This window comes from Triturus cristatus, chromosome 7 (assembly GCF_964204655.1).
Source record: "Triturus cristatus chromosome 7, aTriCri1.1, whole genome shotgun sequence".
Taxonomy (NCBI): Eukaryota; Metazoa; Chordata; class Amphibia; order Caudata; family Salamandridae; genus Triturus; species Triturus cristatus.
The window spans coordinates 1,142,700,767-1,142,719,411 of record NC_140590.1 but is presented as its reverse complement, the minus strand read 5'-3'; the positions used below and the strand labels follow the sequence as shown (position 1 = coordinate 1,142,719,411).

Here is an 18,645-nt window from a genome sequence, read left to right as displayed (position 1 = left end):
CGCTATTTGCAAATGCATTGACATAAGAATAGTGATTCGCTATAAACTATTTTTAATACCGAATCACTGCTAATACATTGATCATCCTCCACAGTGTGCGGTCACTGATCATGGCATTGTCTAGACACTTTAGTGAAAGCAAGTAAACAAATCTGCTAATAATTCGGTATATTTAAGGTGTCATTTACTCTTCTGGGACCACCTGCCTTCCCACCCAGTCTCTAAATTTTAAATCTGCAGGATATAGTGGAGTACATTCGAGATCCGGTTCTCACCTGTATAGGTTATCAATAAAGAGATGTTTCAGATTGGCCAGTGTGGTAGCCCCAGCCCCCAGTACGTCGCTGACATTGTCCCGGGCTTTCGGATTTTATTCTGACAGGCGTACTTTTACTTATAACCCTTCCAGTATTTAGCAATATTCTGCGCTGTTTGTATCTCCGCCTCTTGAGAACCATTCCAGACTTCTGTGGGGGCCCACTTCATGCGTTTGATTTATTTCTTGACAGACATCACTCTTTTGAGCGACAGTTACTCAAGCTTACATTAAACTTTGTGATGATCCCATCATTCAAATGGATCGAAACGCCGTCAACAATACATACAGACCCTTTTGATTTATTGTGTATTTCATGAGCTGAATCTCACAGAATGTAACTGCGATACAAATATTACACTTCCAAGTCACGTGTATCACACGTTTGCCTAATCACTTTCCTCGATTGTCTCACTTCAGGTTTACTCACATCCCACTACAGTACTTTTTTTGCACTTTTACTTCTTAATGGATTGCTACATATTAAAAATATTGTTTTGATTTAATTGTATCGTCCGATACTCATTCTCACCTTCGTAGCGACACCAGGTTCCTTGGACACCTAGGGCTTATCCTGTTTTTCTGTAATGCAGTATAGACCCTGATCAGTAATTTCACTGGTTTCTATTTGAGTAGCACGCGTGTGCACGCCCTCCCGTCAGCCACCAGAACAGTCCTTGCTCCCCTTTTATCATGCGATGTGCACAGCACTCCTCCAACCTACGCAATCTGGAAAACCAGGAAAAAGCCCCTCTTAAAATACATTAGATACATAAATACAACTTTTATTACTAACGAATAAGCCCTAAATAATGACCCAGAAATATTCTGCCCTAACAACTAATATGAAAAACGAAAAAGTAGTCAAACGAAACTCAGATTTAGTGAACGTTCTTGTCCCTCTTGTAATAGACATAAAAAACAGCTTGCAAAACACTAGCAGGCATGGGCACAGGAAACCCATCGCCTATCGTGGTGAAGGAGCCGTTAGGGAGTAGAAGTCGAGATCACTTGGCGGACAGGAGTATGATGCGAAAGGGCTCTGTGCGCTTTGGTCTTTCTTTACTCCTGGTCCTTACTTCTCGATTAACAGAGCATTTTGCTTCAGTTGTATGTGTTTAATGCATAATGAACGCATCCTGATCTTTCCAGGCACTCCACACGTGTACTGTTTTCTTCAGCTTTTCCCTGCATTCCTTCATTTTCGCGGGCACTTATGTAAAAAAAAAAAAAAGAAAAAAAAACACGCATTTTTACAAAAGTGCCGATTTCGCAGCAAACCGCAAACTGCGAAATCCTGGAGGGTCTGACTAGGGCTGGGATGATTCAGCAAGCCAATATGCTATACAGAAAAGGTAATGTCACATTTTGATTGAGGATTTATTATTTAAGGAGGTATAATAATTTCTGACTTAAGTTTGCATTATGACTGTCTTACTGACCTTTTATGCCCACTTGGGGTTTGATGATGGAGCATGCCATCATATTATATGATGTTTTGATTTATTCACTTATTGGGCAGAAAATGTTGTGAAACATGTGTCTTGAGGATTACCGAAACGTTCTGGGATTTTTTGTTGGGAGTTTTATATAGCGCAAACTAGACCCAAAGGTATCGGAGCGCTTTTCATGAACACCAGTTACGTTACAGATGGACATGTTCATTTTGTTTTTGTTAGGCATGGGGGAGATTAAGTGATTTGCCCAGAATCACAGAATGTTGAGCGTCCCTGCAGAGACTCGAACCTTGTTCCCCATTTCCAAGGACGCCCGCCCTAGCCTTTAGGCCACATTCTCTCCCCAACATGCATATTCTAAGATGGCTTCCATTAGTGCAATCTCAGGCCAGGCAGTGGTTTATGTTTTTTTAAAAGTCACATAAGTGTATAAAAACCGAGTAAACATATCGGCCAGTGTTGTGATCAAGGCAATGTACGCCGAAATGAGCAGACGTGCCATAACTCTGCTTGACAAAATAAAGGATTGGGGAATAACAGCTGTCCTGGAGTGATGCATATCAACAAAAACCCACTCTGCATTTGAGGGCCCACTCGTTATCAAAAGTATTTCCCATCTTGTTGGCAGAAAGGAAGGCTTGCACGCAGTGTCCTTTCAAGCATATTTATTCAGCATGCCTCGGTTCCAAACATGTTTCAGGCAACATTGCCCTTGATCACTGGCGTAGGCAAATCACGAAGCAGCAATGATTCAAAGCGCAGCTGCGCCTTCTTAAATATACGCCCCTCTTAGCTTAGTTTCGCTTTGCATGGTTGTAAATGTAGTGTCCACGTTGTAAATAGCACATTGCATGCTGCTTAGCGTGAATACACTGTTAATCCTCTAGTAGGTTTGCACGTTAGTTCGCTGCTGCTCACCATATGTGTGTGTGTGTGTGTGTATATATATGTATATATATATATATATATATATACATATATATATACATACATACATACACACACACACATATATATACACATACACACACATATACACACCCCCCCTCACTAGACTTAAATCTAAAACCAAACTAATAAACAGCATAAAACTGTGTTGCAAAAATGAGACTAAAAGGTGCGATAGTGTGCAGCAAACTTTCCTTGTGTGTGCTGCAATATCCCAGAGTCTGATGTGAGTTTCCCTGTTGACTTCAGGACTGGGGCTCTCATCAAGGAATCATTGACAGAATATCGGAAACAAAAATATCATGTGGACAGAATATAGTGTCAAAAATACAAAAGGACCAAAATATCAAGACCACAAGTACAAAAAAAGCTTTGAACCCGGTCGGCGGAACAACACTATGAAGCCCAAGAGTGCCACAGCAGTGCAATCTAATAAATTGGACAAATACGCTGTCCCGAAGTCGGCGCCGCAGGACGAAGGGGCGCAGGGGGACCAGCCTGGTGAGAGTGAGCCGTCTCTCCAATCCATAATGGCGGCTATCAAGGGACTGGGAACCACCCTCGAAACAAAAATGGATAAAATGTCCATCGAAATGAACTTGATGAGAGCTGATATGAGCAAACAGCGGACAAAGTTAAAACTAACGAGGCCAACGTATTGGAACTCCAGACCACTACAAAAAAACTCGAAGAGCGAATCAACGCCCTGACTTACCAACACCGTCAAATGGCCCTGAAACTCGAAGATCAGGAAGGGAGGGCCCGCCGAAGTAATATTAGAGTGATTAGGGTCCCGGAGGGCTTGGAAGGGCCGAGCGTGGACCTCTTTCTTGAAGATCTAATCTTAAACCACCTCAAACCAAAGCGGCTCTTCTCGCTCTTCACTATCGAGAGAGAGAGAACCGGGCACCGTTGCCCAAGCCCCCCAGGACTATTATTGCAAAGATCCTCAACTATAGAGACCGCGACGCGATATTGCAGGCAGCACGGGTCCAGGGAGACCTACACTACGAAAACCTAACTATCCGATTTTTCCCAGATTTTACACTCAAAGTCCAGCAGGAACGACGCTCCTTCGAAGGGGTGAAAGTAGTTCTCCGGCAACGTGGAATCAAATATATGATGTTCTTCCCAGCGAAGGTCGAAGTGATAGCGGACGGAAAATCGCTCTTCTTCACCACTCCACTGGAAGTACAGAACTGGCTGGATGGAAAGGTGGAACAGAAGAAGACGGCTGGGGCTAGAGAAGACTGGAGAGAACCTCACACCCGTGGGTCGGGATCGACGGGTGAACGATCAGACACAGAAAGGCGCAACATGCGTTCCTGGAGATCACGGTCAAGCAGTCCGGGATTGCCCGCAACACAGAGACTGATGGCACCTGGGTTCCTGAGCTGGAACTGAAAGGACAGTACCTGCAAACCGTAATGTATAAATTGCTTTGTTGATAAAATGTGGGGTGGGCAGCCAGTGGGACTCGGTTGAACTGAAAGGTGGTTCCTCCGGAGCTGCAGCGACTCCTGGCGGCCCTGGGGGTACTCCAGACTAATTAACTGACTCTACATCGTTAAATGTAGTGTGAGAACATGGCAGTCAATGGGGGGAGGGGGGAGGGGGGAGGGGGGGGGGGGGAGTAATACGGTTGCATCATATGGGACAGCCACTATCCTGGGATCTCAAAAACCTGGTGAAACTTTGTGCATTAAGGGGGGGAACCTCAGGCGGCCCGGAGTTGGCTCTAACCCACTTCCCCACATCACTGTTGACTGGTTACTAGGGCGATAGGCACTCTGCTAGTTGGGGATGTGGGCAGTTTCAAACCTACGTGGCAGGGTAGGGGGGTGGGAGCAGGGGAGGACTAAGGGTTACAGGTTTTAAACAGTTTCTTTGTTGGTTGTGGGGGGAAGGAACGGGGGTTTATGTGTTGGTCATGCAATGTACAATATATAGCGAGTAGGTGGTGTCACAGGCGTTGTGGATTGTTCAGAAAATTCCATTGTCGCAATTGGTATGCATTGGGATAAAAGTTTGAAACTAATGAGTTAGAACGTTAACGGGTTAGGAGACAAAATTAAAAGGAGTATAGTGCTACAACATCTTAAGAGACACTTGTCGGACACCGCACTGCTCCAGGAGACACACCTAATCGGAAACTCCTGTAAAGCACTTAATAGATAGGGTTGCACAATGGTGGCCCACACCGGCTTCACATCGGGGTCCCGAGGGGTAGGTATCCTATTCAGGCGTACCCTCCCCTTCAGTATTCAACACACTTGGGCTGACCCACTGGGACGCTTTGTGGCAATCTCGGGGCAGTGGGAGGGACGCACACTCACACTAGTAACAGTTTACATCCCACCAGGTCTCCAAACGCAATCCTATAAAGATCTTGGTACGCTCCTACTCTCCCTACCGGAGAGGCAACTTGTAATCGGGGGAGATTTCAATTCGGTTGTCTCAGGATGGATGGACAGACACCCGCCGCGAGACGTAAGTGCGGGGCAACACTGGCTCCCCAATTTTATCGAGGCGTTTGGCCTCACAGACCTTTGGAGGCAGCGCCACCCCAATCTACAGGAATACACGTTCTTTTCCGGATCGCACCATACCCTCTCGAGGATGGACTACATCCTCGCTCCCTTTCACTATAACGTGACCACGCAGGAAATTAAACACCTAGCGCGGGCATCTCGGATCACTCCCCTATATGGGTCCACCTTACCATAGGGGAGAAGAGGGTTGGCTGTATTGCGCCGATAATTCCCTGGTACCTCCATAACAATGAAACCAAAGCCACTCTCATACGGGCCATTGACCAATACTTCTTAGACAACGAAGGTACAGTGGGACTCCCACCACTCTGCGGGAAGCGTTTAAAACGGTACTAAGGGGGCATGCCCTCTCAGCTATAGCGGGAGTGTGCAAAGAAAAAGAAAAGCAACTGGTCTATATTGAGCGCGACCTCCTCCGTCTTGAGGAGAGGGCGGGAGAAGGTGCGGACCAAGCTGCCTCTCACCAAATGCAAATAAAAAACGGCCGAGTACAGAGCAATTGCAACTGACGCTGTGAAAAACCCTCGCGAGAGACAGATGGACAGCTATACGACCAGGGTGACAAAGCTGGCAAAATGATAGCCTGCGTGGATAAAAAAAGAGACGGCGCAAAGAGTAGTATCGGAGCTAAAAAGTAGTGCGGGTACGGTTCTCACCGAGCCTCATGACAGAGTTCGCGGGACACTTCGAGCCGGTGTACCAGAGGGGTTCGGACCTCTCTGAAGAAGATTCTTCTAATTTATTAGCAGATATCCGCCTACCTGTCCTCTCTGACCCTGACCGAGAAGCGTTAGAGCACGCGCTCACAAACGACGAATTGGCCAAGGCGATAAGAGACCTCCGCCCGGGCAAGGCGCTGGGCCCCAATGGCCTACCTATTGAACTGTACAAGCTAAAACCAGATAGACTGGTGCCCTACCTAAAAAGTATGTATGAGGACAGTAGAAAACTGGGGCAACTGCCAGGAGACCAACGTATCGCCACGCTGGTGGCCATTCTTAAGGAAGGGAAACCGAAAGACGACTGCCTCGTATAGACCGATTTCTCTGTTAAACGCAGAACCCAAAACACTTGCCAAGCTCTTGGCAAACAGACTCCGGCTAATAATAGCTAAGCTGGTACATCCGGATCAATCGGGCTTCATGCCACATCGAAATACGGCCCTTAACCTGCGGCGTCTCCACGGAGTGCTGGAGCGCTGTTCCACTATTCAGAAAGATGCACTAGTGGTCTCCTTGGACGCAACTATGGCGTTCAACACATTGGAATGGGCATACCTCATGGCATTATTAAAAAAGATGGGCTTTGATCCTAACTTTGTAGGGTGGGTGCAGCTTCTATATGCGAAACCCTTTGCCCAAGAGGTAGTTAACAATAACATTTCAGACGTATTCACACTCTGTAGGGGGACAAGACAAGGTTGTCCACTCTCACCACTCCTCTTCGCACTCTCCCTGGAACCACTTGCGGCCTGGATACGAAGGGATGCTTCTATCCGGGGACTCAGATGGGCAGAGGGATGGGAGGACCGGATTTCCTTATATGCAGACGACATCCTTCTCTATCTGGCTTCCCCTTCAAGATCACTGAGGGTGGTGTTAGATATCTTCACCAGTTTTGGGAGGAACTCTGGCTATAAAATTAACTGGAGCAAGTCGTTGCTATATGTCCTCCATGGGAATCTCCCCTCCATGCCAAAGGACTGTCCTATTCAGATAGCTACAGAAGGATTTAAATACCTTGGTATCTTTATCACCACGGATGCCAGGGCCCACATCGAGCGGACCCTCCTCCCGCCCCTGCAGAGGTTCAGACGGGACACTAGCACGTGGAAAACACTCCCCCTATCGCTCCTTGGACGGGCAGCGCTTTTTAAAACGATGGCACAGCCCCGCTTTCTCTATGCCCTCCAAAACTACCCGGACCCAGTCCCACACGCATTTTTTAAAGACGTCGCAGCTATACAAAGGGACCTATTGTGGGACGGGAAACCGCGTATAGCACTCCAAAAGTTAACTCTTGGTTGGTACGACGGGGGTATTGCCCTTCGAGATATCAGAAAGTACTACTGGGCAGCACACTTATCTGCCATAAACCAATGTATGTACGAAAACAGGGACGATCCAGCCTATTGTATGGACAGGTGGCTACTCCCGGGTGGAGATTTTACAAGAGCGCTCTACTCTAAACCGACCAAGTTTCCCCTTACAGGACTTACCAGACACTCGGTACAGCTATGGCATGTGGTCAACCGTAACTTGGGGTGGGCCAACAGACTCACGCTCGCAACTCCAGTCTGGGACTCTGAGCAGCTGGGCACATTGGGGCGGACTAAAGGATTCGACAAGTGGGATCTCATAGGTATCTCCCATATAAGGGACCACTGGGGGCAAAATGGAGTGGTGTCCTTAACTTCACTACAGCAGACACACAAGATGGCTGAATCGGAATATTTTAGATACGCACAAGTCAGACACTCCCTTCAGGCTAATATTCCAGCTGGGACGTCACTCCCAGAGTCCTCCCCTCTTGAGGATAGGTTGCTTGACGGACACCTGCCAGAAAGAAGCATATCCCTTACATATAAAAAACGTATACATCACACTCCAGACCCTTTACTAGCACTTACGGAGAAATGGGGGAGGGACGGTCTAGAAATAGACGAGGAATGGCAAGACGCACTCTCCTCCCCTAGGGAAGTCGCCATCTCAGCGAAACCGAGACTGATCCAACTAAAAATTCTACACAGGGTTTATCTCTCGGGACGGCAATTAGTGCTAATGGGAAGGAGTGAAGATGGGATTTGTAGGAGAAAGTGTGGTCTGGAGGGTACCTGCCTGCACATACTCTGGGAGTGTCCACTGATTCAAAACTACTGGAAAAAAGTCCTTGAGTGCATGAGCGTGGTCTGGGGGGGGTGGGGTGTTACTCTTCGACTTGAGGTCAAAAGATGTCTCTTGAATATCTGGGAGCCCACATACTTGAATGTAAAAGGCAAGCTCTGGGTGACACTTGGACAGATGGTCGCCAAGCGAAATTTAGCTCGACTTTGGGGGGCTGCAACGCCACCGACAATCAAAGCTTGGAAAGAGGACATGGATTGGTGTATGGCACGGGAGAAAACAGTTTATGTGGCCCGAGGTTGCCCTCGGAAATGGATAACACTCTGGACTAAATGGAATGTGTATCGTGGGTGTGTGTGTGAACCCCCGATTGTTCCTTCCCTTGACGAACAATTAATGATCTGAAGCCAATTACATGTGAAATTGTAGTAAAGTAAGAACACATAATACGCAATACCACCGCCTGTAAAAGACACTGTACCCTGTAATGTGAAAATGATTACTCGTATAACATGACCTTTCTTTTTGATGTTCAATAAAAAGTAGTATTAAAATTTTTTTTTAAAAAAATAAAAAATAGCTCAAGCCTCAATCTCTAAAGCAGAATTAAAAACAGCCTGTAAAAAAGAATCTAGATTGGCGGACATTAAATATGCAAGGAACAAACCCTCTGTAAAATACATGTGAGATTCATGGGAAAATATGAATGTATTTCCGTATTTATCGGCTTTACCAGATGCCCGGTTATGATTACTACTATTAAAGTTACGGGTAAGATTAAATGTGCGTTATGTAAGAGCTGAGAAATTTGAAGCCCTTTTAGATCAAGAGATTAACTGTACATGTGGATTGCCGTTTCATAACCCAAACGTTCATGTTTAAATTGACTGCCCGTCATTTTTATAGGGCACGATGCTTGATTTTGAAACCGCTTTAAAAAAAAATATAATATAAATTGTCCAAATGATGCACTAGAAATTCTCTTAAGGATGGAATTTTTTTATGTGGTTTGCACACGGTCTACGTTTCTTTAAAAATGTTTGTATTCGTGTCTTATAGTGTAAATAGTAGGGGTTTGGAGCTTTTAGTGAATTATGATGACTTGATATTTATATGGTATAGTTATATAAATGTTTTTAAGGACTGTATGTTTTAAAGATGGTGTCTAAACATTAATAAAGAATTAACTGAACTGCTGTGTCTCCTGCATAGATCCAAGATGTTGTGCATCTGGTTCTCCCCCCACCTTCAGCTGCAGTGTGACTAGTTCCTAATTCCATGGGACTATTCCTCAGTAACTCTTATAAAAAAGGCACATTTATTAATGCAGGTATGGGAGCGGGAGACTTACCATCACGCAGCACAACCCGCCAACATCCATCATCCTTTGCTGGATCGGAGCAATACCTCCACCTTGCAGCATCCAGCATCTGATCAGTACCATATCCATCCTGTCCAAATCCCCACACTCACAACCACCAATCTTGTGTGCTAGAGTCTTTAATCCGACCTGTATTACTGTGATTGTGAGCCAAAAGCTGTCAGCCTATTGTTTATAAGCATTCATCAAGAGGGGGTTCCTCCAGTAGACCCCTTGCTGCCCAGAGCTAATCAGAAACTCCAATTGCTTCCTTTCGTAGCATATTAACACCCAACCACATTACCACCCAGCCTCTCAGCTAGAGAAATTGGAGCAAGATTTGATGGGATGTGGGTCAAGAGATGTGCTCCATGCACTTTAAGGGATTTTGCTCCGAGGTGCAGCACATGTCTTCCACTCCTGGCATCCTAACTATTGCCATTTGATGCCAGGGCACGCTTTCCTTTAGTGTGGCTTCTTCCAAGCTTGTCCTTGTCTTTTCTTTCCTTAAACCACACTTGTCCGCTCTTCTTGCACCTAAAGATGATGCTCTTCTTTAAGCATCATCTTTAATATTTTTCCACCAGTGCGTGCAACCCTTTAGAGGCAGCTCTGGGTGTGACTGGCAGATTTGGAAGCCCATTTCGGCTCAATTAACAAAGGGTACAAAAAAATGATTACAAAAATTAATAGAAAGTGCTTCGTGCCACCAGTCAAGCCTGTATTATCACAGATGGAAAGTAATTATGTCGGATGATTAGCAAGATACAACCGAGAGCTCCTTCAAGCTACAACCATCTTCTGCTCGCCATACTATGCCCCATTCTAACCCAATTTTAAAGGTTTATAATACAAATTTGGTTGCAACGAACTTCAGGTCAGGAAAGAGCGCATATTCTTTACAAAACCATCTCCAACAGACTCACACCCTTAATAGCGCAATCCAAGTTTCTTTATAGTTTGGGTTACACTTCACTTATAAAGTTCCGTTTGTGTCAAACAAGGCTTTGTTTACGGTAGATATAACTCCCCCCGTCTTCCCCGAATCAGGACCCGTTAATGAATTCCCCCAAAGTGATCAGGTGTGGGTCATAAGGTACTTTATTCCAGACAGCTATTCTCCCTCTCCCAAAAATGTCTAAATTGTAATAAAACCTAATTTTCTTACAACTTACGGTCTACCTAAAGACAAATTTTAAGTTTGAATGTTCCCCTTAAGATACACATTTGATATAGTGCAACAAGGCACCTTGGGCTATTAAGCCGGTTCGTTCTTAATGCAGGCCTTTTTCAAACAAGCATTGGCATAGCCAATAGGTCTCGCTTTTGGGACCTTATAAGTGTTTAACTATGCAACAGTAGCATAACTAAATTCATAAGGTCCCAAAAGCGAGACCTATTGGCTATGCCAATGCTTGTTTTTTGGTAGGCACGAAGAGCCACCCTCCCCGTGTAATGCCAGCTGCTTTCAACAGGGGGAGGGACGGACTCTGAGGAGAGAGAGCAGAGGAGGAAAGAGCAACAGAGAACCAGTCTGCCAAGTAGGTGCGAACGTTAAAGTGAAAGTAATCATTTTGCGGGCGCTTTGAAGTTCGCAGTGGCCGCGCGGCTCACTGAGAACATCAAAGCGCCCGCGAAATGTACACGCAGGATGCCAAATGGTGCGCGCGCCCGGCGCACATGCACTGTAGTTGGGGGCCTGAAAAGCACTCGTTTGCACTTCCAAATCCCCGTTTTCTATAGCTCTCGCCAGAGCAGCGCTAAAGCGCTAGCTCAGGCGAGACCTAAAAACAGTTCCCAATACCTCTCAGAACACAAAGGGCAAGAAAACAAGAGACACAATTGATGGACGGAATGCAGAACAAATCAAAACATCCACCCATTCACCCCCAGTCAAGAGATCTGGGTTAATATCCTTCTTTTGCTCACCGTGCCACCTCAGTTTAGACCTGGCCATATGCAAATCAGTCTTGACCCTGTGCCTCATGGGAACAGTGCAGCCCGAACTGCCAAGCCAGATCCTCCCTGGACCGGAAACAAGCATCCTGGGACCAGTTTCGGGGTTTCCCCCCTCATCAGCCAGGATAGCTTGAATCCAGTGGCACAGAACACAAAGGCAGAAAACTAGCAGGACTATCAGTTCTGGAGAAAATTGCCAAAGGCAGCAATTCTAGGCAAGGGTTGAGACAAGACCTCCGACAGGAAGTCATAAATGATTCACTGCAAAAGACTGTTGTCCTTACTTCCACTCCAAACAGGGTCTTTCCTCGCCTAAGCTCACACAGGATGTTTTAAATAGTAGGCCGCTTCATTAGTGGTGGTAAACCACAAATAAAAGCTAATAAAACTCCCTGGCTTTACATACACTTTCTATTTTAGGACGCATGTTGTGAGATCAAAGCTATGAAAATATCTCAAATTCAACATGGTGGGGAAAATCTCGGCACCACAATCATCCCTCTCAATATGTCCCAGAAAGCTTCAAATAACACAACCTCAGTCAACTCTTGACATACAACATCCACACAGTAAGGGCAACAGTAAGTATAAATGCAGTAGGGCTTTTTGTAGTTTTATTCAAGATCAATTGTGATTCTGCCACGCCCTGAAGCAACTACACTCTCACTTCCTGTGCTTTTTATAAAAGTTATTTAAAGTGGCTGCTGGACAGAAGAGCAAGTCTTAAATAAGTGCTAATCCAGAGAGAAATGTGGATCCTATTGGGAAGCACTTTAGCCATATATAAGCAAAACACAAATACTAACTGCTATCTTAAACAGTGTAACAGAACTCTAACTTCATAATTGGTCCTTCCAGGCTACCCTATGTGGCAAATTGAATTCTGATCTTCCTTTTCAAAAGGTTATAGATTAGATATCACATTACATTTTACAAAGCAGATCATACATTCCTGTTGAACGACTTGGCTGGAGAATACGGTATGAACCACACAATTTTAAATGTTGTAAGGATAACCTGTCCTTCACTATGCTTCCCATATTTATAACAAACAGATGAAAATTGGCAGTAATAGCAATTAACAGAAGGAAATAGTGTATACCTTTACACCAAGAACATGTGCCTGAACCCAATCAGAAGGCTGCAGCAACCAGAGATGAAAATATAAGTATAAAAAGATGAGATGGCGAGGCAGTAGGAAGGAGACCTACTAAAATATATATTCCTGGTGATCTTGAATAGTTCCCCAACTTTCGTTGCAAATTTAAAATTCTTAATCCAGACCATGTATACTTTAAGTTTTACCTGAATGAAACGGAGATCAGGCTTCGGATACATACAAGTTAGAAAAACCTTCTCAAAATAAACTAAGGAGGTGTGTATATGTGCACATAACAAAACACTTAGAAATGCACTGACATCACACCAGTGAAAGTTAATTTGAGAAGGTTTTTCTAACTTGCACCTCCTTGTGGAGTACTTCTTCACCCTAGTGGACAATAATGGGAGAGCTTCTTTGGTTCCTCCCAGTCACTCAATCTATTCTGGACAGTTAACTATCACTCAAATAACTTCCACTAGAAAATTAACAGCAGAGCTCCTCCACATTTCATCACTTGAAGATATTGCTCACCTGTTGGAGCCAGACACTGGATGTGGTGCTAATTGTGCCATGCCGGTGCTGCCACAGTGCCCATTGCAGGAATGGGTGCAACCAGTGAGAGGTGGCAGTGGTGGTGTCATCTTCACTGCAGGCAGAGGGTTGGCAGGCAGATGAGGGTTCTTGCAAGACCCTGGCTTGTGAGGCACAGGTGGAGATGTAGCAGGAGGCACCGGAGTATGAGGATTGGGGGCCGATGTAGAAAAGGGTGGTGGCGTCTGGCTTGGCGGGTGGTGATGATGATGGTGGTGATGGACAGGAGGGGGAGTTCCAAGTGGTCCCGGGTGAGCAGGCATTTGTTGCGTTGGCGTAAGCGGCACAGGCTGAGAGGAGAGGTCTGTCGGGCTGTTTGGAGGGGCTGTGAGGTCTGTATGCTGGTGGTGTTTTGAAGAGTGAAAAGCTTCACCTGCAGCAATATCAGATGAGAAAAAAATCATGATGAATGTTCAAGGACACATCAAGCCATCTGTTCAGTCCCACATTTCCATCCAAGTTCCTCATCCCCACATCATTATTCATCCAAAATCCCATTCCCAATTCATTTCTTATAATACAGCACCACGGTTGAGTTCATAAAACTAACTTTATGTGGCATGCTCATGCTCTACCATTCCCAACACTGTCTCCACCATTGTGCTCACAACACTGATACCGCTTTCTGTCCTGGTTATGACATACACTGCTCTGCTCAGGGATAAACAATGCCACTCACAACAGAAGGCCACCCTAAACTCGCTATACTCAGGACAACACCTCAACCGGCATGCTAAAAATGCCTTGGTCAAAAATCCTCAGTACCTCTACCTTTCAACTTGCTTCGAACTCTGGGCCCACCGGAGATTCCAGTTTAGACCCAGCCATATGCAAATCAGTCTTGACCCAACTCCCCGTAGGAACAGTCCAGCCCGAACTGCCAGGCGCAGCATTTTTTGCCCTAAGTGGGATGGGTATGCCCAGACGTGGGTCCCTTGTTCGCTGTGCCACTGGATTCAAGCTAGCCTGGCTGATGAGGGGTGATATCCAAAACTGGTCCCAGGATGCTTGTTCCCAGCCCAGAGAGGACCTCACTTGGCAGTTTGGGCTGGACTGTTCCTAGGAGGAGCAGGGTCTAGACTCATTTGCATATGGCTGGGTTCAAATAGTGGAGGCATGGTGAGTAAAACAACAATAGATTTAACCCAGATCTCTTGACTAGGGGTGAATGTTTGATTTATTCAGCATTCCATCAATCATTTCCTTGCTCAGCATCTCTGGATTCATGGGCTGGGACCTAATCGGTATCCCTACCCTAGAGGATGTCTGGGCAGGAAGCCATGTTAGGTCTGTCCAAAAGCTCACCACAGAATTCCATCCTTTGCAATTCTACAACTCCGACATGCCCTCGACACGTACTGGGATGCACTCATTATGGTACCAACTACAACTCCCTCAAATTCCACTTAACACTAGAACCCTTGGGCACAGGAGGCATTTCCAGGTAATACAAACAACTGATAAACACACCCTGACCATTCTAAGCTAGCTGGGAGGCATACATAGGGATCCTCGATGATGACTGGGTAGATGCAAAAATGGCACCCCGGATATCGAGCATATCTTTACGCTTTTGCCTCAAGTTCATAATGCTCTACAAATTCTACTATGCACTGTCCTGCCTATGGTGGACGGGCCACGCTGGCAGAAGCAACTGTCCCTGATGCAAGACTGCGCCGGGAACATTCTTACACATGGTCTGGGAGTGCCCGACCCTCAGCAACTACTGTTAGACATCAACAGAGCCCTCAATAGAGTTACTGTTACTGTCAGAGGACTTACTCTAGAACCCAAAATAATCCTGTGGGGCATTATCGAGGACCTTCAGGGGCCTATGGAGTACCCGAGCGCTGATTGTTATTGGTTATTTAGTGGCAAAGAGATATTGCACGACACTGGCAAGATAGACACCCTCCTAGTGTGGCAGAAAGGGTCAATAGGATGAACATTTGTGCAACTATGGAGATGCTGGTATGCAAAGCCCGAAGGGATCAAAGGAATTCAGATAAAATTTGGGGACCCTTGTCCTAATTGATGGCCAAGACTGGGTAAGCTAGAATGTCAAGGAGAGGAGCAGTCCATATGCAGCAGATATACCAAGATGCATGGTTTGCTCACAGTTTTTGCAAGTCACGACAGGACTACTGACACATGTTTGTAAACTGTAATTCTATGCAGTTCTCACTGAAAAACAAAAGTGTTGTAAAAAAAACAAAAAAAATTCCTGGCTGAAAATAATGTCAACAAATTTATCATAAACATTTTTGTAATGAGGATCTCACCAAGACTAGTTTTACTGAACTAACACTGATTAACATTATGTAAAGCGAGATTTAATTTAGAAAAACACACTGGGCAGTTTTCAGTTAACTGACCCTGGTAATAACCCAAAGTTTGTGATAGGTATTCATAGTGAGCCCATCACTGTATTAAGTAGTAATTGATGTCAGATAAACCACAAATAGGTAATACTAAAATTACTTCTATTTTTAAGCGATCATACAGTTTGAGTTGGGTTTGAAAAGGTAATGCTTTATAATACAGCAGATTTTAAGAGGAGATCCATTATATTTGAGATACATTTACCCACATGAGTGGAGAGCAAAACAAGGACTGGGTTCCTGGTCGTATGTTGCTGACTTGTATTGGTATCCGCAAATGCACCATGCCATCATAGCTTTAAACATATATGCACAGTACAACAAAAAGAATTTCATTTGACGTGTAATTGGAGGATGCTACCGGGGATCCCTCCCACAGAGGATTTTGATATCCAACATCAGATACTTGCCTGCTCACAGCACACAGAGTTCTGATAACTCATCCATCTAGTACTTCCATTTGGACAACACTGCTCATAATCACAAAAGCATATTTGCTTACTCACATGGTAGTTGAGACCTTTGGACACAACAGTGTTGATAACCTGCTCACTGAGCCCCAGTTGTAAACAAATATTTGCTCCAAAGCGCTTCCTGTTCACTATGCCCCAACTTTTCATGCTTTCCTCAAACCCGTAATCAGTCTTACTGTCTTACCCCTGCCTTCAAACTAGTAAGACTACCAGAAAATGATTTGGCTCACCTGGTGGAGTCGGCCTACGGCACATGCTCTTGAACTGCTTGGGGCTAGTTTTACAGAAGTCGTGTGAGGTAGGAAGAGGTGACCCTGGCACAGACACACCGTTCCCCTGGCAGGCAAGAGGGCTGTATGGACACATCTTCATGTTTGCGGCATTCAGAGCTGCACTGCTACAGTCCATGGACATGTTCAGGCATCGCTCATCTTAAAAAGAGGAACAACTTAGTCAGACCATTTCCACACCAACCAGAGAGAAAAGCAAAAAGTGATAGGTGAAACTTGAGGATTAGTTTGACTGTCTAGCACTCTAGATAACCTTTTATGTAAGGAAACGGAAAAATGTTGGAGCCTATAGCTGAATGCTTGAAAATGGAAGTTACTTACTGTGAATACCAGCTCTCCATCATGGGTACCTTTCCTAAAATCAGAAATTCTGAATAGCTCCGCCTGTGTGATGAATCCAAACCACTTTCCAATAGAAACCACTATTTAACAAATCAGCACATTTCTTTTTTCATAGGTAACAAATTAAACTGAAAAACCAGAGGCAACCACCGCTCAACTTTTTTTTCCCCCCTTTATTTTTAAAGAGAAGTAGAAAAAACATGATCAGACTCTCAGAAGAACATTACAAAGAAAAATACACTGGGTCTCCAAGCCCCATGGCTGACCTTCAAATTTAGGAGAACTTTACTGTGTTAACTGACCGGTATAATAGATGAGGCATTAGGATGCTAAAGAAACAAAATCACCCAAGTCTATTCTTAAGGTCACATGTGCTCATTTATATGAATTACGAGAGGTAGCTCGCCTGTTTATAAATCTCGCGGAGAAACAGGATTTCAAAGAAATCTTTCCCTGCTCCATCATGATAGCAGCACTGGCCTTAAGAACGGTGAATGGAAAAGAAAGCACAGCCCCCTAACTCCTATTACAGGAAGCATAAAATCAAGAATGGAGACAAGATAGGCAGGTAGGATTTTGGGGTGGGACAATTGAAATGCTCCATCTTAAATGGAAATCGGATGTTACTGTAGGCTATAAAAAAAAGAAAAAATCAGTTTCTAAATAAACTATGCTTGCGATTAGCGGCTTCACTTCTCTACCTAGCACAGACAAGTAGGCCAAAAAAGTTGACTGCCAATTCAGCATTACATACCAACATCTTTTTTTTGTTTTTTTCTTACAATACTCATCCCATAACACATTTTTACAAGCAGGAACAGTTTGTTCTGGAATCTAACACAGTTGGAGCGATTCAGTGTTCATGAAGAACAGTGATGATCCCACGATGGAAAACTCCATCCAAGGTGAAAAATTGAAATTATTTAATAACTGAAAGAATCACTGGACATCTGTGAAGAGACCCCAAGAGACTTTTGTAGCCTAAAGTGTCGATATGTGTCCGAGCCCATGTCTGGAGTTTGTAAGTTATACAAACCCTTAGTGATAGTCTTTTGTCGAGACTATACACTAAGTGGCAGGCAGCCCAAGTGGCAGGCAACCCAATGGAAAGTTCTTTAGATAAGATCAAAGTCTACTTAGCATAAAGCCTGAAAGTGTAGCATCTGGTCAGCCTAAACCTATTATATGTACCCTAGGAATCAAATGGGTTGATATGGGGTGTCAAAAAGTATTACACAGCAGCTCAGATGGTGGCAGACAAAGACTTTCAATGACTGGGCGCTCCCTTGCAGGGGACAAACGCCACTCTGCCAACAGTGAATGGCCTGGATTTGGACCAAGAGGATACACTTTGGGTTCAGTTTATGTTTGTTTCAAAGATAATCAGCTCTTTTCTGCTAGAGTACTCACCATGTCCTGCAACTGGATCTGGAAGAACCGCAAGGGAGCCGTCCTGCATGTGACCGTTGGGGTGTTGAGAGTTCCAGAGACCCGAGAGTTTGTGAGCAGACAGAAAAGAGCTGGGATCCCAGTCACCAGAGTTCCCATGGCACGAAGAGGAGGATGACGATGAGGAAGATGAGGAATGAGAACCACAAGTTTGGGATTTGCAGGACGTGTGAGAAAGCGACACCTGCAGGAAGAATAAAAGGAAGAGTTCAGCAATTCGAACACTAATATTGGTGTCAAGTAGTAAAGGTTCTGGTAGAAGGCATTGCTTTATCTAGGTTTCTGAGAGATGCCCAGACAAACACAAGGGGAAATGGTTGCATTTCTGCACTAGAGGAAGACTGAAGTGGTGGAACCAGAAGAATCACCACCCAACAGATGACGATGTAGGCTTCTTGGAGGACATGGGCAGGAAATACTAAATACAAGTGCTTTTAAACCAGCTTTCCTCTACCTACTGATATGGAAAGTGGTAGAGTCAGCAAGCACAGAACTGAATTCCAAAACAAAACTATTAGGACAAAAAAATACCCCAATATTGTAAAGCAGTGCAGCAACAAGTGCGCAGTTTAGTTCCTGCAG

At 44.8% G+C, this 18,645-nt stretch overlaps 1 protein-coding gene across 1 annotated transcript in view; it reads right to left on the bottom strand.

Moving 5' to 3' along the window:
• Window positions 1–18,645, bottom strand: part of FAM193B (family with sequence similarity 193 member B) — a 198,626-nt gene that overhangs the window by 153,786 nt on the left and 26,195 nt on the right. Inside the window, exons 3-5 of the mRNA XM_085618326.1 lie at window positions 18,025–18,247; window positions 16,213–16,413; window positions 13,069–13,501 (exon numbers count right to left, since the gene is read on the bottom strand). Of these exons, the coding sequence (XP_085474452.1) occupies window positions 13,069–13,501; window positions 16,213–16,413; window positions 18,025–18,247 (857 nt within the window). The remainder of the gene's footprint in view (window positions 1–13,068; window positions 13,502–16,212; window positions 16,414–18,024; window positions 18,248–18,645) is intronic.